Source organism: Xiphophorus couchianus, chromosome 17 (assembly GCF_001444195.1).
Source record: "Xiphophorus couchianus chromosome 17, X_couchianus-1.0, whole genome shotgun sequence".
NCBI lineage: Eukaryota > Metazoa > Chordata > Actinopteri > Cyprinodontiformes > Poeciliidae > Xiphophorus > Xiphophorus couchianus.
Window position 1 is genome coordinate 2,463,133 of NC_040244.1, and position 27,111 is coordinate 2,490,243.

Here is a 27,111-nt window from a genome sequence, read left to right on the forward strand (position 1 = left end):
TCTAGGCAACATGAAGGTTGTATTTTTACATGAAGGTCATTGCAGGACAGTTCTTGGAAAACTTCATCATAAATTCTGCTCAAAATGTCTCCCAGTAGATATTTACAGCTCAGACAACGGGAAGAATATCTAAACAAAAAAAAACATGCGAGCTTCCAGCAAGGTGATAAATATGGAGCCCTGGCAACTAGTTTTTACAGATTAAGTAAATAAGAACTGAAGTTTGTAATATTTGCACAAAGTTGGATAATTTGCACAGTTTTTCAATTTCAGAAAACACATCAAAGATTTACAAAATAAGACCTAAGATTAAAAAAATACCCCCAAATGCATTCATTATTAAAACTGATTACAGACTAGAAACACACTGCTGTACCCCAGATCAAGGCTTTTTAGATATTTTAACTGTTTTGTTTCAGACTTTGTCAAAAAGTAGCAGCGTAACTTAAGGATTTATCTTTTAGTCTGGATTTCTCTCCAGAAGTTGAAAGCTTATCCGCCTCACTCCTCATGCAGCTCCTGGCGGTTTGTAGGATCCAGATTTCTGCTTTTCTGAGGATCAGAATAAAGTCCAAGCAGCTGAATCAACGCAGATCTGTTCATCTCAACAAACTCCCAGTTCGATGTTGAACCAGAATGGAAATTCAGAAAATTTACTGAGATTATTTGGTAGATTATGTCATGAAACCCTTACTGTGCAGATAAAACCAGTGATTATTCTGTTTATGATCATTTATGTCAGTAATCCAGCTTGAAATGGCACATTTTGATTTATTATTTCAACTATCTGCTCTGTTAATTTAGACAATTATGGCTGACAAAACTACCATGAAAAAGCATCTTTATCAACAAAACAGGTTAAAAGGTGATTACTGAAAAGCCAGCTGTTCACAGTGCATTGTCTAAGCGTATTAACGGAAAGTTAAGTGGAAGGAAAACCTGAAAAGATATAAGCAGAGACAACTGCAGCCTTGAGAGAATTGTGAAATAAATCCAAAGTCATTTAGGATTAATTGTTCAAACACCAAACATACATTAATATGCCTTAATGCACTCAGTGTTAGCGCTAGCACAGAAGCTAACATCCACAGCCTTGAGCAGCCAGTAGCATGTCAGTTAGCATTTCTCCGAGGTATTTCAGCTTCCAAAGCTGCATTTTCTTAGCAATATCTTAGATAATCTCAACAAAAAACACAGAAGAATTCAGGAGATTGTAGAGAATATTTCTGTATTTAATATCTTATGAAAACTTTTGATCTTTAGTGAAGCTGAATTTTGGGTTTTGTCATTAACTCTTGAGAGATAAACAAATAACACTTTAAATGTAAAGGTTTAATTTCTTTTCAGTTGACTTTCCAAAGAGATTCAGGTTGATATGAATGTAAATATCTTTATTTATGTTTTTCAGTGGATTCATGATGTCATAGAACATTTTTCAGTGGTTATTTCAACCTCCTGTTGGCTCCTCCTGCTAATCCGGTCCAATAAAGTCATAGATTACTTGTGAGTCTGAAGGTGTCTCACTGTATAAACTGCTGAGGATTGCTGCCGAGTTGCTGTTTTAAGGAGCCTGGAACAAAAGGTTTCCTGGTCAGTGGAGAGCAGCTTCAGCTCGGCTGAACAAGCCTGCTGTTTGATGCGTCAGATGTGGGAATAACAGCCCTCAGCAGCTGCTTCAAAGACCCATCCAGACACTTTCCTTACAGTGTGACCGAGCACACTGAGTGTAGCTCAGCCCTCAGCCGTGGCCCCAATGCTGCAGGGAGACTGGAGAGATGGAAGCAATACTTAAGCCATTAAGGCAGACAATTGGCTCAAATTGAGAGGGAGAGATAGAAAAGTAGGGAAGAGGAGGGAAAAAGGGAGGGTGATGGAGAAGCCATGGCAGCAGTGGATCCACTCAACGACTTAATCCGAGCCCCAGGACACTCTCCTGCTGAGCTTCACACATTTCCGCAAACATGCAGTCGCACACTAAAGCTCCTCCAATAACACCTTGTCATTCTTGGCCACAGGGGCGCTCATTCCTTCATAGTTAGGAAGAGTCGCCTACTCCAACCACCTCGGGAGAAGATGGAGCATGCAATCTAGACAAGATAGCTCTGTGAGCATTCGTACGCCTTCCGGCTTGCGGCGTGAAGCTATTTATTGTGTTCGCAGGCAGAGTGAATGTTGTCCAGTGTCCTGGACGAGGAAGGCGCTCCTCTGACACTGGCTATTGTGTTGTGGCCCCTCGGACTCGCTCGGTCCCCGCAAGCCTCACAAACAGCCAACAAAGAGGGATTGTCTCCTCTTACGTTCCTGAAACATCAGCTGTGTGTGTCAGAGGGTGAAGGGATGATGTTCTGCGGTCTGAACTCGGCAACCGCCGGCGCTCCTAAGGTCCAGTCGTCTTTTGGGAACATCAGCTTCTGATCGGGACGCAGCGACAGTTTGCGACCATTTCGTTCCTTCCCTTCCTCCTTCCTTCCTTCCTCCCTTCTCTCCTTTCCTCTCCCATCAGCCACAACCCGGCGGCTCCCTCCGCGCCGGGGCCTGTACGATTTATCGGACAGCTTAGTGGGTAGCGGTTATTGCCCTGAGGACAGTTAGCTCGGGTTTGGCTCGTTGACTCCCCTCCCCGGTCTTGGCGTTTTTATTTGACATGTCCTTTAGGTCGTTTAAGGAATGGGGCGATTCTGCCGAGCGCCTCGGCTCTTTCTGCAAAAGATGGATGGCCCGCGTTCAAAGGTCTGGATGTGTTTTTCTTTCCTTCCCACCCAGTCTTTCTTTATATCTCTCTTTACTTTTCCCCGCTTTCTTTCTTCATTCTCACTCTGTTACTCCTGCTAAGCTTTATAATGTGGCATTAGTGTTGTCAGCGGGCCAAGCCTGGGATTTGGCTTTGCTTTTCCCTCTTAAGATAATGCAATTCCTCTCTAATGCCCAGAATAACAAAAGGGAAAGTAGAGCAATAAAGCAACATGGCTATTGACTTGGTTTCATCAAATTGGTTCGTTGCCATTTTAAACAGACCACAGACTTTGATGGCTGTGTGTTTCTGTGTGTGTGTTTGCAGCCATTTGAGTCTCTTTCCTGGTGCATGCTCTGTTGCCTTCTGCAGTCCATCAGGCCTCGGTACCGAGAGTCTTTCTTCGTCTTTACACATCTGAACAAAGGGGACCGGCTCGCGTTAGCATTCCAGACTCATGGACGGACAAGTGTGTTTTGTGAAGATAAGTGTTGTTAGTGTGTACTGGAGAAGGGTGAAAGCACTTCACCTGGATTTTCTATGCATCCCTGATGTGGAAATGCAGCTGGAGTGATGGGGCATGGAAGTATCTGCTGTGCCCAAATCCCCCATATACCCAAACCCACCAACATGGCTGCCATGAAGCCCTGAGGTCATCAGAACCAGAAGATACTCTGGTAGGAGAACCAGAGGTCTAAACTATTACTAGTGAGGTGTAAAAGGCTGAACTCCCTGATTTGGTCACCTGACAGCTCAGGTGTGCAATTTGAAAATGTTGTATTTGGTTGGATTCCATTTCTTAAACCTTGAACAAGGTTTGTGTTTGTTCCCCAGAGATTTCAGTTTGCATTGACACAACATCTACAAATCACTGATGTCAAACCAATCTCTGCTCTATTGGATCAATATCTATTGACAATGGAGAACATGAAGCTTGTTTTTGTGTTCAGGAAACCAGGATCTGAGCTTGGTGGCCTAGTGCTTTAGGTGCTTTAGGCCATGTTTACCCTCCTCTAAGCAAGTGACCAGAGAAATTCATTCGTGTGAAACGTCAAGCTAGTGACACAAAAAATGGCTCTTGGGTTCACACCAAGTGGCGAAAAGTTTTTTTCTTTCGATGTTGTTCGTCGTCCCTCATTTCACATCCATCATCCTGCTGGAAGACGTCATGAAAAGACGAGTCCGCTCTGGTTGTCAAAGATTGGAGATGTTAGCAACAACACTCTGCTGGGCTGTGGGGTTTAAACGATGGCCAAGAAGCTAAGCTAATCCAGGATAACAGTCCAATCCATGATCCGTAGTTTTCACCAAATTCTTTAGTGAAATGTTTGTCCAAACTGTTGTCGTCGGGTTCTGGTCGACTTGTAGCCTCAGTTTCCTGTTTGCAGCTGACAGGAAAGACGGTCAGTGTCTCCTGCTGCTGTGGCTCATCTACCAGCAGGTCGGCTGGTTGTGAAATACTAAAACAAACCAGACTCAGCATTTCTACATGCCTTGCTGCAGCCAGCTGCTGCCATGTGATTGGCTGATTTATGGTTTGCATTAACAAGCAACTGAATGTGTGTACCTATTAAAGTGGCCTGTGAGTGCATTCATGAAGCATCTCCACTTCTCTCTGCGGTTCGTATGTTTTTATGGAGAAACAGCAGAAGAAATGGTGAAGGTTTGTATTGTGGCTTTGTTGGCGGTTGAGGAATGAAACTGGAGTTATTGACTCTGAAGATCCGTCGCTGCACCGCCTGCAGCCTGCAGAAATCACGTTTAGCATCGGAGTGAAGTCAGTTTGCTGATGTCAGGTCAGTGAGTGTAGAAATTGCCGGTTTCAGGGATATCGGGCAGTAAAAGCGGAATTGAAAGCCGCCTCGCCCGGCAGTGTGGAGCCGCGAAGGAACCCGAGAGTTTTATTAGTTTGGTTCTGTCCCTGTTATGGTGTGAAGAGGCTTTTTCACTCCAAATGAAACTGTTGGATTTGTTCTCCAGATTTGAGATATTTGGCATTTTCTAAGATTCCTGAGAACAAATGATCTCCAAGGTTCAGGACAGAAGATCTTCGTCCTGAGGATTTTCTCTGTTTTAACCGTGTGGGAGTTTGAAGCATTTCTCAGATCTGCTTCGGTATTTAAAATCACTGCAGGGAGCCGGCAGGTAATTGATCTAATTCTTTCTGTTTGACCTGAAGCGATGTGGGACGGCTCTGATAGGGACTGAAAGGAGCCGTTAGCTGGTCGGACTGAAGCGAAACTGAAACCAAGCTTCTCATTCTGCAGTCCGAGTTTTTACCACTTAAACCAAAAACTTATGTAAATTTGAGGAGCTGCTTTCTGACCCCAGGAGTCCACCACTGGTCCCTCCCTTCTGCTCTGCTTTATTTCTGTAGGAACTGTGGCTTTTTGTTTAATTGCTTCATATGTGGTCGGCGGTTTCTCTGAAAAAGATTAAAAATAAAAAATTCTGGTGCTAAAGGCTTTTTTTTTCCAGATCTAATTTCTTCTTCCAGATCATTTAGATCATTTGTTTCTTTTAGTAGTTTTCTATTGATATAAATAGGAATAATTTAAGAATAAATTTGTGACGATACCAGAATGGCGTTTTAGGGATTCGGCATAAATTTGTCATGATAGGAGAGTAAAGTCATAATATCTCCAGTTAAAGGTCGTAATAAAGTCATTTTATGAGAAGTTCTACGCAAATATAATGATTAAAAATTAAAATGTGAAAGTTATGCTTTGGTATTGGTTTTACAAATAAGAAAATACTTTATTAGACATCAGCATCAAATCAAGGACTTTGAAACGACTGAGTCTGTTACACTTCAGACATTGATAACTATCAAAACTTTGCATTTTTGTCACCTTTGGTTTGGTAACATTGCAACTTTATTTTACCAATATTCTGACTTCATCTCAGTCTGTACCTAATATCGCTCTGTAGCTAAAAGCACAGATTCATTCAGATCTGCTCTGTGATCCTTTTCTGTGTTTTGTTTTGGCTCAGAAGCTTCTGGCGCTTCTAGCCGTCATGGAGGATCCTGATGTTGTAGCTGTTGCATTCTGGGACGTAACGTTGTGTGTCTCTGCTTGTCCGACAGTAACGGCACGGCCGGGAAGATGAACGGGGCGCTGGAGCATTCGGACCAGCCGGACCCGGATGCCATCAAGATGTTTGTGGGTCAGATCCCGCGCTCCTGGTCGGAGAAGGAGCTGAAGGAGCTGTTTGAGCCGTACGGCGCCGTTTACCAGATCAACATCCTCCGGGACCGCAGCCAGAACCCTCCACAGAGCAAAGGTACACACACACACACACACACACACACACACACACACCGCTTCTTACTGCTGGTTCTGAAGGGAAAACAGCGTTTCCATCCAAACGTGACGCAGAACCACTTTCACTTCATGGATGCTCAGTGGCTGCTGTTTAAGAGCCAATTCCAGGATGGTTAATGGCTGAACACATCATATACGTGCAAAATTACACAAGCCAGCTCATATTTTGTGGACCATTTGAAGACAAAGACGCACCCTGACAGACTTGCAGAGTCAATTGTGCGAAAACGGCGTGATTTGCTGCTATTTTCCCTCCCATTCCCTTTCTCTCTTTTTCCCTTTGATGAATTTGTCAAGTGTGAGAGCAAACAATAGAGACGGCAGCAACAAATGGGCAGACAATGGTGTTGCCATATTAACACGCGTCAGGCAGAGTGGGTGCTGATGACACTTGTGATGAGACACGGGGAGTGGGAGGAGAGACTGACAGGAGGAGAGACGTGACGCCTCCGTCCAACTGCTAACCAGATTAATCAGGAAGACAAGCAGCTTTTACTTCCCATTTCTGACTCGACTCTTCATAAAGCATCGTGTTTATTCACCTCTAACCTGCATGGCTTCTTTTGTTTCTGGTGTTTAAACTTTCCTAGTTGCTTTTTTTTTTGCAGAATCAGTTTAAAAATCTAAGTATATGAGGGATAAAGTTGGATGCTAAATATCCAGAGATTAATTTCTTACACGATTCTTATGAATGGTTGATGAATCATTTGATTTTTCACTCACTTTCTGGAAATGGCTTAAAAATGACCGAAAAATTATTAAAACTGTTTTCCAATTTGATTTTTACTTAATTTAAGGTAAAAGAGGTCAATGGCTACGGAGGGCCAAATATGTCATTTTCTAATAAATAATAAATAATTACAAATTTATTTATACGCATCATAGTTCAAATAAGCTATAAATAATTGATGAATAAACTTTTTAACATGTGGTTATCAGTTGTGAAAATAAAGTAACTTTAGATTTGAGCAATAAATTATGGGACGTTTGCAACTCCGTAATTTCTAGGTTTTGTCCAGAAAAGAAAACAGTTCAGGCTAGAAATCTTTTGTAAATACATTCTTTTGTGGAGATTGTTGTCATTTATCAATCATTGATGATTAGCTCCAGAGATCATTTATTTATTTCATTTTGGCGTTTTTTAGCCTGAAACAGTTTCAGGAGTTTTCTCAGCTTAAATTTGCAATAATTATCTGTGAGATGCTCACAAGTCGTAGAGACAAACATAAGAATAAGACGGGAAATACATTTTAAAATGAGGCAAGATATTAAGCACATGAAATTCCACGATTACCTTGGGAGAAGCAAAGCAAAAGTTTCCTTCAGTTTTAATAGAAAATGGAAAAAAACAAGTCCTGCTTTGAAAAACTCCCAGGAATCCTAAAGGCGTTGATGTAAGATTTTCTCCATTCCTCCTGTGCTTGTAAAGCTCGACGTTCTGCAGGAGGAAGACGGTAAAAAGTGATCAAACCCAACCGACAGGTGTTCAGATCCTGTCAGATAATCCAGGTTCACTAGTTTTTACCAGCAGCTGAGTTTCCCTTTATGTTCTGCCAACGGCGAAAAAACTAAATATCATAATTCCAGTGATTCTATTGAACAAGAAATGACATTAAAATCACATGAGAATAAGTTTGTTGATGCAATAAGTCATTAAAAACACAGCAGAGATAGATGTAGACTGTTCTTATCATAATTCAGCCAATCAGAGGAGACGTTGGAGTGACAAGCCCCGCCTACATTGTGGGAAATTTTAACAACCTTTTCTAAACTGTGATGCTGTGAGAGCTCTGATGGAGCCGGCGGCACATTGTCCGAAAAAACCAAACCATCATCCTCCCACCACTTCCTGTTGTCTTCTTCAGCGTTTCCGGCAGTAGTAACATCCGGTTGTTGATCATGTGACTCACAGAAAGTGTTTGGATACGACTGAAACTCCTCCTCATCCTGGGACAGAAACTTGTTGTTTCTGAATTGAGTGAATTTTTTTTTGAATCTTCATGTTTCGATGGTTAATGGAAACACAGAACCAGTAAAACTCAAAAGATGCTCCAAACTGGATCTAGTTTCCTCTTTCCTAAAGACGCTCCCTTTGCTCCTCACGACTGATTGATTTATTTTCTGGCTTCCTCTGAGTCATTTGAGCCAACGCCAGTCCGACTCGTCGTGTTCCCTGGATGTTTGTTCTGGCCTTCGGATGGCCCCGCCTCCCCGGGTTGAGCCTCTTCCCTCCCATCCTTCAGCTCCATCAAATCTCCTGCTCAGTCTTCAGCACCCTTGAAATGAGTTGTTTTTATGGCTGATGAGTCAAGAGCATTGCGTCGTCGGTGGGGAGCCACATATCATGCTTTTCATTCTTCTGCTCAAAATGACATTCTCTGTGTCTCTGCGCCTCATCTTTTCTCTGCTGAGAGGTGAAGGCGTTGAGAGGAAGTGTTTTGATTGAGCTCTTCTGGCCTTGTTATTCTCTGCTGCTGCTTTCTGCTGGTTAGGTAAGCCGTTTGGCCTCATCTGCCTCCGCCTCTCTGCTGAAATTTCAACTGTGGCCTCTCCGGCTCCGCTCTGTTTACTTTAATTTAGCCACAGTGCTGGGCGGAAAAAACATTTGGGGCAAATGAGCCCTCCTGGTTCGCCTCACGCTGACCCACAGTCTCTGTTTCGTGGTAAAGTAGCAGCTCGGATCGGTGCGAGCTCGTTAGTGTCGGTTCTGTCTGCATCCTCATTAGTCGCCTTTTCTGTCATTCCTGAAAGGAACCTGAGCAGCAAACGGATGAAACAAACGCGACGTGATAAAGTCTCTCTGAGGACGCCTGGACCGGATCGTGGGAAAACAAAATAAATCCTCGTTAAATTCTGGGAAATTAGTGTTGTGAGCTGGATTTGAAAATGACAGCGCTGCTTTTCTGATTTCGTTCTGCGAGCAGAAGTTAATCTGATATAATCTAACTTAATATAAACAAGAGATTTGATGTGAATGGAAGAGTTATTGTTTCTGTAATGCCGGCTCACATCTCTCCAGGAACTGCGAAGGCTTCATCCAAGAAAATAATCGTGTCAAACCTTAAAAATCACTTAGATGTGTCTCTATGCGCTTGTCGTTTTTATACCTGAAAATGTTGTTTTCTTCCATCAGGCAGCAGTGAAGAAAACTGTTTTCCAACGAGTTTCTCTGGATTTCTCTTGTTATTTTGAAGATTTTTCTGAAACTTTGTTAGTATCGAGCTTATAAATGATTCATCATAAATCTTCGTATTAAATAGTTCATCGTTTTGGTCGCTTTAAGGTGTGAAAGTCGAGGCTGCGCTGCAGGTGTTAGAAAGATGAAACCTTAACGTATTTTCCAATGAAGCATTAAAGAAAAATATTTAATACTTGTCAAGTTTTAATGCAAGATTGTTTTTTTATTTACAAGTCAGAAAGTCAGAAATGTAATAAATTAGATTAATAGACATTAAGTCCTCCACTTAATTTTGTTTTTACACACAAATAATTTTTAGTTTGTGTTTGAGCATCTTCATTTTTACTGACAGGAACAGAAGGGAGAAAATTTAAAGCTAAATGTAATTTAAAAACACACACAGCTGAAGAAAAAACATTATTAAACATAACATTAGTTTGAATTGGCCGTGGAGTTCCACAGGGTTCAGTTCTCCTGTTTTATGTTTCTACCTCTATGCTGATGATGCACAGATGTTCATACAAGTTTCTTATATTAATTACTTGAATAACTCAGGTTTTGTTTTACCTTTTAACTTTAATATAATTGCATTAAATTTATTTACATTTTCCTAAGCATACGTGGATATTGAGAGTGACAAATAAAAAATGGAAAGTAAATTTTTGATAAATATAGACTCAGGGGTCTCAAACTCCAGTCCTCGAGGCCCGCTGTCCTGCAACTTTTAGATGAGCCCCTGCTGCACCACCTGAATAAAATAATTAGGTCATTAGCAGAGCTCTGGAGAACTGATCCACACACGGAGGAGGTCATTAAGCCGTTTCATTCCAGTCTTTTGTACCTGTGGCACATCTAAAAACTGCAGGACAGCGACTGGAGGCCTGGAGTTTGACTCCTGTGTATAAGGCGAAACGTTTTGGATGGGAAGACCAGCTGTAAAAACCTTTCAGAAAATGAAGAATCAGAAAAAACTTTAACTCAACATGACGGATGTCCTCCTGGTAGAATGAGTTAAATCATGTTTTATCTGGCTGAATGCTTAACGGAAACATTTGGAGGTTTGTTTGTATGAAACTGAGTTTGAATAAGGTCTGACCTGATCCAGTGATGATTGCCTGATTTCTGTTTGTACCGTTATGTTTTTATAGAGCCAAAACACCATAAAAATGTGTTAAAATTGTTATATATTTGAAGTTTTCACCAGTTACATCAGTGTGAAATCACTCTAATCCATTGGATAAAGTGTTAAACATGTTTCTCTACGAAAATATGTTTTAATTTGACACGAAATTATTACCAGATGTTGGTACAAACCAAGGTATTCTGCTCATAAAAGTAGATCACAGCAGATCTGTCCATGATTACTGGTATGTGTAATAAAGTGGAAAGTCTGAAGCGTTTAAAACCGAAAGAAAAGCAGCTGAGAAACGAGAAAACGACTGAATTCTCCTTCCTATCAGAGCAAATTCCCAGCAGCTGCGATTAGCGCTGATAAAGTTTCTCTTTAAGAAGCGCCTCATCATGAGTTCAGTTTTCCTTCTCAACCTCATTAATGTTGAAGTTCCAGATGTTTTTCTAAACTTCTGGATAAGGAAGTGAAAATACGTTTTTATTTTCTGCACTAGCTGCTCTGCTACATTATATTAGATACATGTAATGGATTTGCTGCTTATTGAGGAAATTCTTTGTTTTCTCAAACTGCAAAGTATAACTTTAAATCAGATCTGGACCAACGCTGGATGAAGAGGAGTAAATAAATGATTAATTAAAGGATTTAATTCCCACTGAAAGCTTTGGCTAAACTACAGTTTTTCTCATCAAACCACTAAGTGGTTATCAGTGGATCGGTGTAATCCTCCACTCATTATTAATTTTGTCATCTGGTGTCTGAGAGCCTGGAAAACCAAATTCCTGCAGCAAACGCCAGTCGTCTCCCTAAAACCCAGAAATATCCGGATCGCTGCTTTGCTTCCAAAAACACAAACTTTAACTGATCTCTTTAAGCCTGTTTAGGTTAGTTAGAAGCCAAAATTAATAAACTGCGCGAGTTGATTTGGACGTGAGCTTCGTTACTTTGAATAATCTCCCAGATTTTCCGGTTTGGTTCCAAAGTGTTAATTGGGTCCAACATGAAGCTGCTTTTCGTTGTTGTTGGTAAAATCCCAGGTCTGTTGTGTATATGTGTGTGTCTATGCCGACGAGGAGAGGCCAGGGAATATTGGTGGCACTTGTGTTGGTTTAATGTGTTTGGAGTTAATAACCAGATGACTGGATGAGCGGTGGAGGAAAGAGGAGTGAGTGAGAAATGGAGCAATTTGCCATTTTGTGCTGAAAGAGAGACAGAGATGCAGGGAGAGATAAAGAGAGAATGAGACAAGGAGAGCCAGAGGGGTAAACAGAAAATGGTCCTCTTGCTAAAACACAACCTTAAGCTCCATGACGGGTGTGTTGCTGTGTGTGTGTGTGTGTGTGTGTGTCGGGGTTTTGGCAGAGGATGTGATATGTCATTTATCTTAATGATGCACCATAGCCCACATGAGCTGCTGAGACACACACAATAAGTTTAATGTCTTCATTAAGTGGCTCTTTTCTGCACCAAATTCTTTGTGCACAGCGTGACCTGGAAATAATTCAGAAATATGGAAGTATGAAAAATTAACTGCAAGCCACATGGAAAGCAAATACATCATGGAGGGAATATCAGGATGCTGCAGATCCAGCCTGCAGGTAACAAGCAGGTGACGAATGTTTTACAGCAGAAGAGAAAAAAGTTTTACAGGAATTAATGTGAAACTGCAAAATCTAAATTGCAGGAAGTCGATTTTTAAGATTTTTGGAGAATGTTTGGAATAATATCAACATATTTTACTAAGCAGACATGTCAGGTTGTGTCATCAGGGCCTTAAAATGACATTTATTGTCCAGTTGATAAGACTGGACAGGCTTTAGAGATCATCACAGGTTATGACGTGAAGGCTGTGGGCGGAGCTACAGACAGTATTAATTTCACAGATTATATTTTCTCCACCATGTTGTTTTGAAAACAACGAGGCAAACCGGAGAGCTGGGCAGTGAAACTCCAGTGGTTGAGAAATGAAAAGGTCAACAATAAAGAGAAATAAAAACATAAAGATAATCAAAATTAGACCAAAAATGAGCTCTGGTTGTTTTCCTGCTGTTAAAACTAGAACATCAGAACTTTTAGTACTAATTTCATATTGAGAAATTACAGTACAAACATAATTTCAAACCAAGCAGAGGTCCTGGGACGGATCCCAGTGGGACTCCTGCAGGGACAGCTGGACGTTTGATGCTTTTCAAACAAGCAATTCTTAAAACAGAGAAAGAAACGTGATTTTAACGTAACAGTGGAAACATCGGATCAGAAACGTGAGGTAAACGTTCGCCACGCCTGAACTCCATCTCCTCTTTAGCACTTTAACTCTTTTTTGGAAAAGCCAAAATCTACCTAAAGTAAAAACTTATTGCAAAGTTGAGGAATATTTAGAATGTTGCTGTTTCTGATGCAGCAGCTGAAAACACACAGAAAGAAGAAACAGATGAGAAAACAGTTTGATTTGAATTCCTGAGGAAGGATTTCAAAGTGAATCAAAGAGGATTGGAACCACGAAAAGCTGAAAACCATAAATACTTCAGACACCAAATACGCCTCACATGTTTAACACACACAGTGGAAACATATCAGTGCAGAAGCTAATATTACTGTTATTCCTAATTTCTGATCTCGGGGTTTCATCCTCCCAAGCTACAATTTTTAAAAAATATTTCAGGTTTGCTCTTTATAAATTGAGGTTAATATTGTTCAGTTTGTTTGAGTTTATCACAAATAGACATCCTTAATTTTGCTTTCTTTTCCAACCAGCCATCAGATGTTTGAGTTAATTTGTTGTTAAAACCTGCAGAAACAAACCAACAGATGAAATAATCTCAGACTGAACCTCAAACGTTTGACAGAAATGTTGCACAGTAATCTGTTGGTCTGAACGCCGTCCTGCTGCCTTTGACTTAAATGTCGTTCTGATGTATAGAAGGAGATGAAAACAGGAATCTGGTGAAAACTGCAGCCATGATTCCAGATAAACACTCAGGCAGAGAATAGAGCCTCTGATTCCCGATCGGCTCCGGTTCCGCGTCCAACCGCCTCCCCCCGCTCCGCTATGGCAACGCTGAGCGAACGCCGCTCCGTCCAAAACAATTATCTGCTCTAATGGATTCGGTTGAGACGGGGCCGACCTGAGACGGGGGACTGATTTATTTCATTCTTTCCTAAAGCAGAGCAGCCAATTATATTGCCTTAACTAGACGTTGGCTTTTTGAGTCGCTACCCAGGCCCAATTACAGAGCAGCTGCAGGTGGGTTTTAATGGGAGCTTTTTTTTCTGTGTGGATTTTCAGCTCATCTGGGTTTTTTCCGGTTTCTGCTGCTGCATGGCTCAGCGACGGGGAGATTGCTGCTTGGTTATGAGTGAAGATGCTTTGTGGAGCACTTTGGGTCATCCAGACGTTGGCTTTGGTTCCCAGAAAAACGCCTCTTGTTGTCTCTGCGGTGGGGGGGCTGGTGCTTCCTCGCCAAAGTAACCAGTGGATTGCATAGATTTGTGAAGTGCTGTGAGTTGGACCGAGTCCCGCGTTAACAGGATTAGAACGTCGGCCAAACGCCCGTCAGAGAGGCGCCATTGTTTGAAGCCTTCCACTCATCCGCTCTGTGTTTCTCCATCGGTAAATCTCTAATTTATTGCTCTGTCAGATCCGGACTGCGCTCCCCGTCATTCGCTGTCACTCACAAATTACACACATTCAGGGGCCGGACGCCGAGCGGGGAGGGACACAACCGGCGCCACCCGGAGGCTGTTAGCGCTGTTAGCACCCGGCCTCGGGTGCTAACAGCGCTAACAGCCTCCAGAGTTTATTGTGGAGGGACAGAATAAACAAAGTTTTACTGTATTATAACTAAATAAACCATAATGTAACTGTTCAGATAAAAATAACCATGTTTATTACTACAAAATAAACAGTGACGTCTATAAAATTTGGAGTAATTATGTTCAAATTTGCATAAACTTTAGCTCACATGTTGCAGAAATTGAAGGTTTCCGATCTCTGATGTCTATTTATTTAAAGTCAAGTTCAGTCAAACTACTTTTATAAATACTTTTTCCCCAAAAAGTTACTCAAGTGAATTTAAGCAGTAAAACTCACTAATGAACATACAGCAAAAAAATTAGACCAAAATGTTCAGTTTTTCTGGTTTTACTCTTTATGTTTAAGTAAAATGAACATTTTACTCTATGAACTACTGACAACAAGCAAACGTTTAATATTTATTAGCAGAAAATAAGAAATGGTCAAAATAACAGAAAGATGCAGAGCGTTTAGACCTCAAACAATGCAAAGAAAAGAAGTTAATATTCATTTAGAAGCAACAACACTGATGTTTGAACTCAGGAGGTTCAGAAATGAATATTTGGTGGAATAACCACCAGATTCAACAGGGTTCAGTGCAGAGGTCTCTTCAGAGCTGCAGACAATTAGTAGCTAACAGGCTTAGCGTGATATATTATCATTAGCTAGTCATCATTTATCTGCATTAATCAGCTCAGTTTGTTAATTTAGGGGGAAAAACTGCAAAGTTCTGCACAGCAGCAGCAGGTTTAAAACCATCTGAGCGCTCATGTAGCGTTTAAAGGCGGCTCGGAAAAACACGTTACGACACGTTAACGATGGATTTAACTTTCGTAACGGCTGAACAGAGTCACTGGGAGATAGAAGGCAGAGCCACAGAAGCCTCTACTGGAGCAATAACTGAAGTTAGCAAATGTCAGGTAAAAATAACAAAACAGTGTCCAGTCCAGGGGGCCACGGCCCCTAATGCCCCCCGGTGCCGCCGGGCCTGGGCACTTCCCCCACATTTAATACCCCCCTCCCCTTCCTCTGGACCTGCAGGGCTTTTCCCCATGTGCTGATTCAGCCTCAGCAGACTCAAACCTGCAGCTGTAATAAGAAAAAGAAGATTTTAACACTTAGAAATAAGAAATTATGTAAATTTTTCAAACTATGGATACAGGATAATTTCATCCCCTCAGACCTGCAAATATTACTCTAATAAATCAGAGGCAAAGATTTCCAACACTTACTGGCTTCTAAATTTCCTGTAGATAAACTCAGCCTGAATAATTGCAGCCTCGTTTTGAGAAAAGTTTTTACTTCCAGGACAATCTCAATGAAAATCTGCATCAGTAACAGAGATTATTAATCTGTTGGATTAGCAGCAACCGTAAGAGATGCAAAAACATCAGAGGAAAGTTTTTATTTTAAGTTCAGCCATTTGTTTTCTTAATAATTCATGTAAATCTTTTATTTATTTATTTTTCTGTTATTTGAACAATTATTCCCTCTGGGAGGATTTTTGCCTGTTTTTTTTATGTTGGGACAGTTAATATAATGCGTAACCATGGCAACAAGGTGTTTACAACAGTAGGAACTGATTAGCATCTCAGAAACTTACATAAGACCTGAACTTTGACCGTCCTGCCAGCCGTGTTGGCAGCATCATGATGTGGGGCTGCTTTCCTGCACAAAGTAGACGAGTTAAAAAAATCCTTAAAGTTCACCAGAAACCTGGACAGCTCGACGTTTAGCAGGAAAATGAAACGTTTCCGGGCTTCACTGTGAAGAAAGTCCATGAATTAATCTGAAACATCCTAAAGACAAAGTGATTTAAATGAACCGTACCGATTGTACCTGGAAGATTCAGAGCCGGTTTAGTTTGGACTCTGAAGTAGATTTAAATGAATATTAGTGGAAGTGTCTGTAATTGTCTGTAAATTCAAACTTGTGCTCCAGTTTTTATTGCATCATCATGAATATGGATTATTATTCTGTCTTATTCTGAGGTAAATGACTGCAGAGCGATAAACTGAAGAGTTTCTGATTATTTCCATCTTTAAGACTGAAGCTGCTGGAAATGTTTTATTCTCTGGACGCATCCGGAGCGCGTTTCTCTTTCTCGTTCTGTTTTTTTTAACTAAACACCAATTACTTATCGCCACTTAAACTGCCGGCTTGAATTGCTACCTCGGAGCAGATTTTTCACAATTTCAGCCGCATCATTTTCAGCAGGAGTTCATCCTATTTCAGCACAAAGGAAACAAAAGGGCTGTTATCAGAGCATGCAGGTCGGCCTTTATAACCTGTAAACGTTTTTCCTTTTCTCCTCTCAGCCTGAAATGAGGATTCAGTGTGGAGTGATTTAGCGTTTTGCACGGCGACGTTCTGAATACGTGATCATAACCTATTTATGTTCCACACATCAGCGCAGGGATCTGGGATGTTCATCAGCTTCTTATCCACTTCTCACCTGGTTTTATTGGCTGTTTTCTGCTGATTTTAAATGTTTTAAGGCAAAAACCATGAAGTAAATGGTTTCCAGTGGTCAGGGAAGGTTATAAAGAATATGTAGAGATGAAAATCTGATGGTATTATCAATAAAAAAAATCTGAATTTCTAGAAATATTCAACCAGAAAATGCAGAAGAAGAAACGATTCTCTGGATTTAAAAGTTATTTTTGTCTTTCATGAATTAACTATGAAAACAAATTACAAATGATAGGAAATATTTTCAAAAACAGTTTTTTATTTCAATCATCCGTTTTGTGAGTCGTATAATAGAGCATTATGAGAATGTTAGTTATGAAAATATTAGCAGAATAAAGACCAGAAAAACATAAAGAAATAAAGTTGTTTCAATGAGAAAAGGCCTGGATATTTACTTTTTTATTTTTCATATTTTATATTTTTCATTCTCCTAATATTAAAACTTTATTCTCATTGCTAAAACTGTAAAACTGCCTGACTCTGATATTTAATTTTATTGTAGGTTTGACTTGAATTCAACGTCCAAATAAACTGAAACCCAACGAGTTTATTGGAAAACAAATTAAATCTCCCAAACCCAAAGTTTGGTAACTGGATTTCTGAGTAAAGTTCTTCTGGGTGTTTTTGGTTCTTTTCGAACTTAAAGTTTAACTTGGTCTCTGACGGATCGGCTCGTTTCCTCAGAACTCTGCTGGGACTTTCAGCCTCAGTCACACTGGAGGAACCGACTGCGTACAGTTTGTCTTTTCTTATTTTCAGCAGAACCCAGTGGAAGCTGACACCCAGAAGACGTGAGCAGAACCTGTTCTGATACTTTCTGATGGGAACGTCGGTCAGGCTGTGAAGTGTCCACCAAGAAGGCACATGATTGTCCTCTCAGGCTTCGCCATCTTCTTGTCAGAATCTGATGCTGAGCACACTCCAGCTTTACTTTGTTCAGGATTTGGTTTCCTGGGAGCAAAAAGCTTCTGACATTTGCTGCTTTGCTTCTCGGAATGACACGGTTTGACTCGATTCTGCCTCTGTCGCTTTCGGTGTTGGCTGCTTTTCTTTGATTTGCGCTGCAGATGGTAATCCTGGAACAAGATTAGCTGACCATGAAACTGCCATCTCTGCTTAGAAGGGGCATTGCCCTGTGAAAGTCTGCCTCTTTATCTCAGTGTGGAAGTGCAGCTTCTCATCAGAGTATAAATAGCAGGTTTGCATTTCATTTGGTCACCTCGGGTCGGTAAAAGACAAAATAAAAGGCGGCTGCACATCATTCATGCGCAGTGCTTTCTGATTTGTCTCCTTTGCATGAGCATGTTGTTCTTTTTTAGCTTTATCCTCTTCAGTGGCGACACCTGTGAAGGTGATGATAAAAGCCAAGCCTGACGGCGCCTGCAGAGGAAACTCAGAAAGCTATTTTCTGCTCCGTAAATACTTGTATTTAATTTCTTTACGATGAAAACAACAAAGAATTCACTTCGTGTAGCAGCTTGTTCAAGTCCAACAAACCCTGAATCACCTCATCAGCAGTCATTCAGCTCTGGTGGTAACGAACCGTTCCTTCGTTCTGTCGTTCGTTCCTTCCTTCCGTCGTTCCTTCGTCCTGTCGTTCCTTCGTCCTGTCGTTCCTTTGTTCTGTCGTTCGTCCTGTCGTTCCTTCGTCCTGTCGTTCCTTCGTTCTGTCGTTCGTTCCTTCCTTTCTTCCTTCCGTCGTTCCTTCGTCCTGTCGTTCCTTCGTTCTGTCGTTCGTTCCTTCCTTTCTTCCTTCCGTCGTTCCTTCGTCCTGTCGTTCCTTCGTCCTGTCGTTTGTCCTGTCGTTCCTTCTTTCTGTCGTTCGTTCCTTCCTTCCTTCCTTCCGTCGTTCCTTCGTCCTGTCGTTCCTTCGTCCTGTCGTTTGTCCTGTCGTTCCTTCTTTCTGTCGTTCGTTCCTTCCTTTCTTCCTTCCGTCGTTCCTTCGTCCTGTCGTTCCTTCGTCCTGTCGTTTGTCCTGTCGTTCCTTCTTTCTGTCGTTCGTTCCTTCCTTCCTTCCTTCCGTCGTTCCTTCGTCCTGTCGTTCCTTCTTTCTGTCGTTCGTTCTGTCGTTCCTTCGTTCTGTCGTTCCTTCGTTCAGGTGTTTTGGAGGTGAGATGCATCTTAAAGCTGCAGGAAATGTTAAGGAACCATTTGCTGTTTCTGTTGTAAATGTTATAAATGTGCACAAAATACACTATTTTACAGTTGCATTGTTTCCATTAAATGAGAAACACAATTAGAATCATGTGAATAAGTTTAATAAGTCATTGATAAACACGCTGCTCCATCGTCCTGCTACCACTTCCTGTCGTTTTCTTCTTCATGGTTTCATGTGACTCGTGATACTAAAAAGTTTTTCCACTGCAGTTTGGATTTGGCCAAAATAAAACGCCGAATGTTTTAATCAATTTTTTGTTTTTTCTTATTTGTCGTTTTTCCATTAAGCAAATCTACTTTTGAAATGTCAGATCTGATGTGAGCGGCTCACCTCGTGTTGATCTTTCTTCAAAATGAACAGCTATTAGCATGATTAATTTAAATTACTGATACTGGTAATTATTTGATGCTAATGTGTTAAAAATGACTATTTTTTCAATATTATCTGTTAAGCTTCAACGCCATGAGATTCGTCATTTTAATGTTATTTTACATGATTTTTTAAATCAGTATTAAGGATTTAATATTAAAACCTGTTTTTATGGTTTTATAAGTTAAAGTTTGCAGTAAAATGTGGAAGAAGTGAAGGTGAATCTTTGCGCTGCATTTGGGAATGATTTTAAGTAAAAGCTGACATGTGAGGTCGATTTGACCCATCAGGACCACCGTAGCTGCTGCTCTGTTGTTCCAGAGGCTGGATGTGTTGACAGAAACAGGTTGGGGAGGGGGAGGTCTTCGCTCAGTCAAAGGCCGCCTTTCAGCCTCCATGAAGCATTTATGAACCGGCATCTCCCTCCTCTGCTCTTTATTCTGTTCACAACCTCTTCCTCCCCCATCCCTCTTCTTCTTCTTCTTCTGTGGTGCACACCCTCTGCCCTTCTTCCTCTTGTCCTCTTAGCTCCTCTTCCTGTTGTTCTCTCTCTCTCTCTCTCACACACACACACACACACACACACACACACACACACACACACACACACGCAGCAGCCTGTAATAGATTTACCCTCTCCTGGAATTTGTGTGCGCTCGTCTCTGGTGTGTATTTTTTGAGAGTCCCTCTTCAACAACTCAAGCAGAGCGGATCTCGGCGCTCTGAGCCTCTCTGCCTCAGAGTAAATGTTTGTGCTGCGAGAAAAGACTCACAAAAACCACCGGAAGAAGCATTTATGCCAGTCGGCAGCACATTTTTAGCACTTTTAAAGCGTGTTTGTGTAAATGCGACGCGTCGCTGTAGACAGGCTCCTCAGATAACTGTGTCACTCTGTGACTCACTGCAGGTTTTTTTTTCTGCGAGCGAGTGTGCTGACTGTTAAACAGGTGGAAGTGACACACCCGGGTGTGTAAATGTGTGTGTGTGTGAGGTCCGCTCCTCTGCTCTTTGATCCCCGTCCTGACAGCCCACCACCTGGGACGATCCGCCACATGCTGCATGGCTCCAAGGCGCGGCGACGGCTCGGGAATCTCAACGCGCGGCGGCGGCGCGCTCCAGCCTCGGCAGCCAGCCCCCCTGCATGCTATATGCCGCCAGAATCGCTAATGCTAACACCAAAAGCTAACCCTCACATGTCCAGCTCTGCAGGAAACGCCACTGGAATCGTAATTTGTGGCTAGCGGCTAACACTGTTTATTGGAATTGCAAATGGCGCACCGGGGGCCAAAATGTGAACACCGGTGCAACTGGAATGATAATAGTAGTAATGCTGCGGGCCGAGGCTACGCTAACAGCTAATGTGGCTCCAAGGCTACATCCTGCTTAACTTTAAACCAAACACACCTCGGGCATTTTAAAGTCCAGGCTTTGACTGGGCCACTATTTAACCTTCATTTCATTATTTTTTGAGCCAGATAAACATGATGGAGCAGCTTTAGCCTGTCAGTCAGGCTCTACCTGATTATTTTTAATGTTTTGTTTATTCCACAGTTTGTCTGTGGAGCTGAACTCAGCCATGTTATGAAGCTCGGTGGCCAAACCTTCACCTGTGTCGGTTGCTCAACAGATTGTTGCTAGGCAACCAAAGAGCGAGGGAGTTAGTTGATTCCACCAACCTGACTCTGATCCCTCACTCTGGATCAGAGTCAGAGATATTCTACACATTGAATATTCTATCAGACGTAAAATTTATTGATCTATCGCGATATTTATTATCCAGCTCTATGTTAGATTGACTTATTTTTCTCTCCACACATGCAGACAGCAGTTTGGAGAAAACACCAATCAGTTGGTTGTTCAACAATAACTGAACATTTTTCTGTTGAGTCTTTATTATCCAATCGATGTAGACATGATCACAATACAAACTTCAGCCTAAAAATGAACCAAAGTATGAAAAAACCTAAAGAATATTTAACTAAGAAAAACTTGCAGACACACTCTAAAACTGACTCGTTGTGTTTTCTGTCTTATTTGAGCGTTGGTGATTGTTTATTAGAAAATATCTCTACTTCTCTTGTGGGTTTTTTGGTTTTTGCTTAGTTGTCATTGGACTTCCATACGCAGCTGACTGATGACTTTCAGCAACAGGTGGGGGAGGAGGAGCTCTTCTGTTTGTGTATGTTGCTTTTCATGCTCTTCTAAGTCTAAATTCCTCCTTCATCTTGCTGATCGTCCCATTAGAAGGCGACAGGAAGTGACATGCGGTGGACTGTGGGTTTGTGGAGGTGAAGCAGACACTAAGCCCGGCGTTATCCGTGTTAATGCAGCGGCGGGCGCAGCGCGGCGCAGCACAACGCGGTGCAGCTGCATCCAGCTCACGTCGCCGGTGCCAGGCGAGGGGCCAGCTGCTCCCGCAGGACGCTGCAGGAATCCAGATCCATTTCGCTCCCGGCCTCATCACTGGGACTCTGGGACGGCAGGCGAAACCCGCTCCAGATGCTCGCTGCTGGACGGCAGGGCGAGCATTACCGGCCGTCAGAACCAGCAGCGGCTCCGTCTCGGTCCAGCTGATTTGATTTGTGTCGGGAGCACAACGGGAAAACAACAAAGCAGATTTAAACAAAAGCGCTTTCTGCTCACCGCTGGACAAATAAACACAGAAATTAACAGATGGCAAAAACTGGAGGCTCCAGAACGACGATCCGGCAGCAGCTCACCTGTGGCTGCGGCACGATAATGGGATATTTACCTCTCTAATAAAACCAGCTGATGTTTGATGCAACACACTGTCAAACCCTCGGTGTGTAATGTATTCTGTGCTGCATCCTCAGTCTGGATCCAAAAGAACTTCTAAGATCTTTTTATGAATTGATTCAGACAGAAGGATCTTCAGATTTTCGGACGCAGACCAACAGACAGCAGATGTTTGCAGAAGAGCCACGCCTCTCTGTCTGGCCTCCATGTTTTCTTCCTGGGGTTTTTGTATGAATGTGCAGATTTCTGCAGAGCCAAACTGCAGCTCTTCTCTTCCTCTGCAGGGACTCAGAAACCTGTTGCACTTTGCATCTTTCTGTTGGCTTTAGAGGAAGAAATGATGTTTAATGTTTGGGATTAAATATAATCCATCAGGTCAAACATGATGGAGTATGGAAGGTAAACAGAATATTAATAAAGGCCCTACTGATAATTTTCCATAATTACATGTTAGATTCATCTGAGGACTTTTGTAGGTAAAAGTACAATAAAAAAAACTGAGTACAGAAATTAATCTTCAAATAAAATATGGAATAATAATTTAAAAAACTGTAAAATCTTTATTATTGATAATATAAATAATTATTAGAAATTATTAGAAATATTTTTATTATTATAAATAACAATTTGTAGTAGTAGCTATAGTCATTATAGACATACATATAAAGTAATATAAAAATATGATATAAAATATAATTATAGTAAGTATTAGAAATAATAATATTGATAACGGTAGTAATATATTTTTATCATTAAAATATTTTTAACAACTTTTTTTCCCAGAATTTTAAATAATTTGACTGTTTTGTAAAATTAATCCAAATGAATCTTTAGGGACATTACAAACATTTTGAAGGAACCTCAGTTCACAAACTGTAATATTTGGTCCATATTTAATGTCAGAAGATAAATTTAACAGATTTCTGCCCAGAGAAATGATCAGTTATTTTATGACTTGAGGAACAAACAGGCCATAAGTGTGAATTTGTAGAGGCTCTCTGCTTCCTGGCTTGACCTTCATGTCTGTAATTACAGAGTAAATCAGGTCAGTGAAGGCATCGCTTCCTTCTGCAGCTTTCCTCTGATTGCTGCAGGATTAATGAGGAGGAAGCTGCTGCTGCACCGTTTCTCTGCGTTTTATTTCGTGTTCCTGCATCTCCCCGCGAGCCACTTCCTCTCGACTCGACTCATCAAGCTTTGAAACCGATCCAGAAGCCTTCTCGTCATCTCGGCGCTGGATGTTTGTGTTGTTAACATTCACTCAGCGTCTGCAGGTGTCGACAGGTGATGCCAAGCAGATGAATATAGAAGCTGCTCTTTGTTGCTGATCCCTCTGCTCTCTGTGTTTCCTCTGTCTCTCCAGGCTGCTGTTTTGTCACGTTTTACACAAGGAAAGCTGCCCTTGAAGCCCAGAATGCACTGCATAACATAAAGACCTTAACAGGGGTGAGTATTTGTGTCTTGGCTTCTCCTCTTCCCACCTTTCGCTCTAATCACACACTCCCAGCAGCGCCCTGAGGCGCGCTCGCCCCCGGCCTGCGTGTGTCGCTGAGATTACCTCCATGCTGCCACGCTGCATTTAGCAGCGGTGAGTGACCGGGCACGCGCAGGTGAGCAGCCGCCTGTCGCAGGGAGTTTGTGTGAGAAGCCTGGTTGTTGATAAGCAGGGAAGCAGATGCTGAAGGAAGCCGCCGCTGGGAGTTTGTTGGAAACAAATACTCCTGTTTGGAAGCATTGTTCCTCCAGAGGAACACGCTGTGAATGGCGTGGAGCTCGGAGCCGAGCTGAAGGTGTCTCCCAGCTGGATAATAACATTAGAAAGAGCTGGATTTGTTTTGGTGGAGCTACAGGAGTCAGAGATGTAATGTAGTCTCTTTATTGGGCCTGCAGAGATGCAAATTAAACTTTCTAGCACAGTTTTAACATCCAGAGGTCCACCAGGACTGCTGGTCGTTCCTCTAAAATCTTCTCATTCTCTACTGTAGAAAACATGATTATTTTTAGTAGTTTCCTTTATTTACTCAGGTTTCTCTTGTTCAGATCACAGAACAAGAGATCAGCAGGACATCTCTATAAAAACAAGCTTATAGAGGCTGGCATGCAGCAGTTTGTTCTAATGAATGAGTGTCAGTTTGTCACTCAGTGTGGAAAAACATTCCTGACAGATTACAGCATCTTAAAAAGTCATAAAGGGACTTCCTCCGTCTCCGTCCTCTCACTAAGCTGCTTCTAAATGACACACATCCTGTTTTACTGTTACACTGTTCTCATTTAGACACGAAATTATTTGGCTTTTAATGAGATATAAAAGTCATTAAACCAAGAAAAGACACACTGCTCTCCTACTTATTTCCTTGCTCTTCTGTACAGTGTTACTGGGCTCAGTGGGTCAGATGGGCAATACGACTCTCTGCTCAGGGCGTCACTGTCCGGGGTGGCCACTACAAACCTCTGCAAAAACAGAAAAAACAATCATCTGATGTCATCAGACATATATTTATGTGTTTGGGTTAATTCCCACCAACCCAGTTTATTCTGCTTTATCCAACTCCAGTCCATTAGTCTTGAAAGTCCGGTTCGTTTGGTGAGTGTGAACGCATAACCAAACTAAAGCAGCAAACTCTGGTCCGCATACAAACCTTCAGCTTCCTCCAGTGGATCATTGGATCGGCCTCCCGGGCGGTTCAGGAGGGAAGCTGGGAATCCCTCAAATTCCCCGTATGGAGCCAGAATGCTGCCACTTTCTGTGCGCAGAGGAAGCGTGTTAATTGCGAGCGGAATAAGAGGGTTAAAGTCAGCCTGTTGATCCGTCCGGTGATCCGCGGCTGGAGGAGAGAAGCAGCCTGAGGACAGAGGCAGCAGCAGGTTTAGGATTACAGGACATGAAATCGCCTCGGTAACGCCGTCCTATCCGCTCCGGTCAGGTAAACCTGCAACCTGCTGAGAGTCGGAGGAAATGTTCATCCTGATGCAGCTAAACTGAACCTTCAGATCCTTTGTCTGTACTCCTGCCAACATAACCAGGAATCTGTTTCTGTAACTGTCTACATTTATTTACTGGACAGTTTTATTTAGAATTTTCTTCAATATGTAAAGCATAATATTTCTCAGGTCTTGTTACAAATATTTGTGCAGAAACTGGTAAATATTTTCTTCTATCCTTTTTTAACATATTTATGATCAAATCAGAAATAGATGTACTAAGGGACATGTTTCAAACTCATGGCCTGGGGGCCAAATCTGGCTCGCTTTAATATTCATGTGGCCCTCATAAAGCGAACATTCAAGATAACAGTTCTGTGCTAAAATATAATTTTATCATCAAATCGAAGCAGTTTTTCTCCTGTGAGTTTGAACAGCTTCGCTAGCTGGTTTTAGCACAACCTGAACACAATGACAGGCTTCTGCAGCGTCCAATCAGATCGGTCTTTAGAAGCAGAAGTTAAAACTCAGTGATCCATGGAGGATGTCGTTTGTGCGTCAGATTTACAGATGTACCAGAAACATGGAAATACAAAGGTTCCCAACGGAACAAACATTTAATAAATTGCATTAAAATTTGTATTATGTTGAGATTTATGTAATTACATAATGAAAATCAATCCAACAGCAAAAACTGCAAATAACAGAAGGAGTGTAAACACTGATGGAGTTTGTTTCTGCTTGAAGGAAGGATCTGTGATGACGCTAATTTGTTCACCTGGGATGCAGCATTTCTGCAACAGCTTCGTACACGGGGTGCAAAATGTGTCTAGATTATAGGTCCATTTATCCTAATCTGCAGAACCTGTAATCTGTATTTAATGTTCTATTTTATAACTGAGAATCAGCAGAGAAAAAAATCAGGAATCGTTGATGTAATCCATCTTATTTTCAACGTAACCTTTGCACGGAGAGGCTCTGCAGCTTTTACATGTTGGCTGCGAGGCAGTTTCAGTTTAAAAGGTTAATGGAGCGGACAGAGAGAGTTTTATCGCCTGTAAGACAAACCGCAGGGCAACACGACCCACACGCCTCTTCTTTCTGCTTGTAGAAATTTCCACAAAGCATCAAACGCAGAAATCGGCGTTTAAACCAGGAATGAAAAGCTTTTAATCCCAGTTTGGAGGGTTTTGGTCTCATTTTGCTCCGTGCTGCTGAACCTTGAGGGAGCCGTCCTCTGAGGACCAGATGACACTGATCAACAGCTCAATATGTCTGTAATTAAAGCTGCACCGCATTCATCATGTCGGAGACGCACAACAATGACTCGCGGATGTCAGATCGTCCCGTATTGACTGAGAGATATGCTTTTAAATTGAATAAACCACAGCGCAAGGATCAGCAGCATGTACCTGCAGCAGACACAATCAATAGCAACATAATAACGCAGAATTGATGCGGTTTTGTTTCTGATTTCGTCTTTTCATAAATGCTTCTGATTCGACGAGGCTGAAAAGGTTAGGGGGCGGGGCTAAAAGCCAGCGCTTGATGAGGAGTCGGGATTAATTGCTCAGAGAAACGTGGAAACAAAAGGCGAGCAGGCGGAGCGGGCCGAGAGCCGAGCCAGAGATTAGTGGAGCTGATGTACGGACGGACGGGGAAAAGGTGGAGTGGAGCGCTGCCGCTCGCCCGAGGCCAAAGCAATAAACGGGCCGCCGTTAAAAACCAATACCTGCTTATTAACTCGCCCACTCTGTGAGCTTGTAAAAGCCAGTGGAACAATGTTTGAGTTGGCTCTCTTCCCTTCCCTCGCTCTATCGCTCTTTCCAAACCCAAGAACTTAACAGGGAGAGATGCAATCAGAGTGGAAAGCTGGACGGGGCCCAAACTGCAGAAAGGACGCTGGTTCTGCCAGTGGCCAGCGGCAGCCATGTTGGATTGGGGCAGGAACGCTCTTCATGCTGCCAGTCGCTGCACTTAAATGTGTCCAGATATGATTTTCATGTGTGCACACCTGAGATATTAAACAATATTTAGTCATTTCTCCAAATGCTGAGTAAACTTAAAACCTGCAGGATTTTTTCCTTTTTTAAATTTTTTTTCTGCCTATTTTGATGTTTTTTTGTAATTTTGACCAATTGTGAGTCTTATTGTTGCAGCTTTAGGCCCAACTTGAAAAAAACCTTAAAATAAGGAACCAGCCTGCAGACTTTTCTTCCATCATGAAGTAATAATCACACATCATGATTTATTCAGTTTGTGAACCAGCTGCCATG

At 41.9% G+C, this 27,111-nt stretch overlaps 1 protein-coding gene across 23 annotated transcripts in view; it reads left to right on the top strand.

The window, feature by feature from the left end:
• Positions 1 to 27,111, top strand: part of celf2 (cugbp, Elav-like family member 2) — a 285,915-nt gene that overhangs the window by 188,403 nt on the left and 70,401 nt on the right. For 22 of the 23 annotated variants that reach the window (XM_028044204.1, XM_028044183.1, XM_028044189.1 and 19 more), the window contains 2 exons: positions 5,820 to 6,016; positions 23,277 to 23,359. In XM_028044204.1, the coding sequence (XP_027900005.1) occupies positions 5,839 to 6,016; positions 23,277 to 23,359 (261 nt within the window). In that variant the 5' untranslated portion in view covers positions 5,820 to 5,838. Of the gene's footprint in view, positions 1 to 4,627; positions 4,877 to 5,819; positions 6,017 to 23,276; positions 23,360 to 27,111 lie in introns of those variants that run through there. The other variant, XM_028044191.1, reaches the window with a different exon arrangement.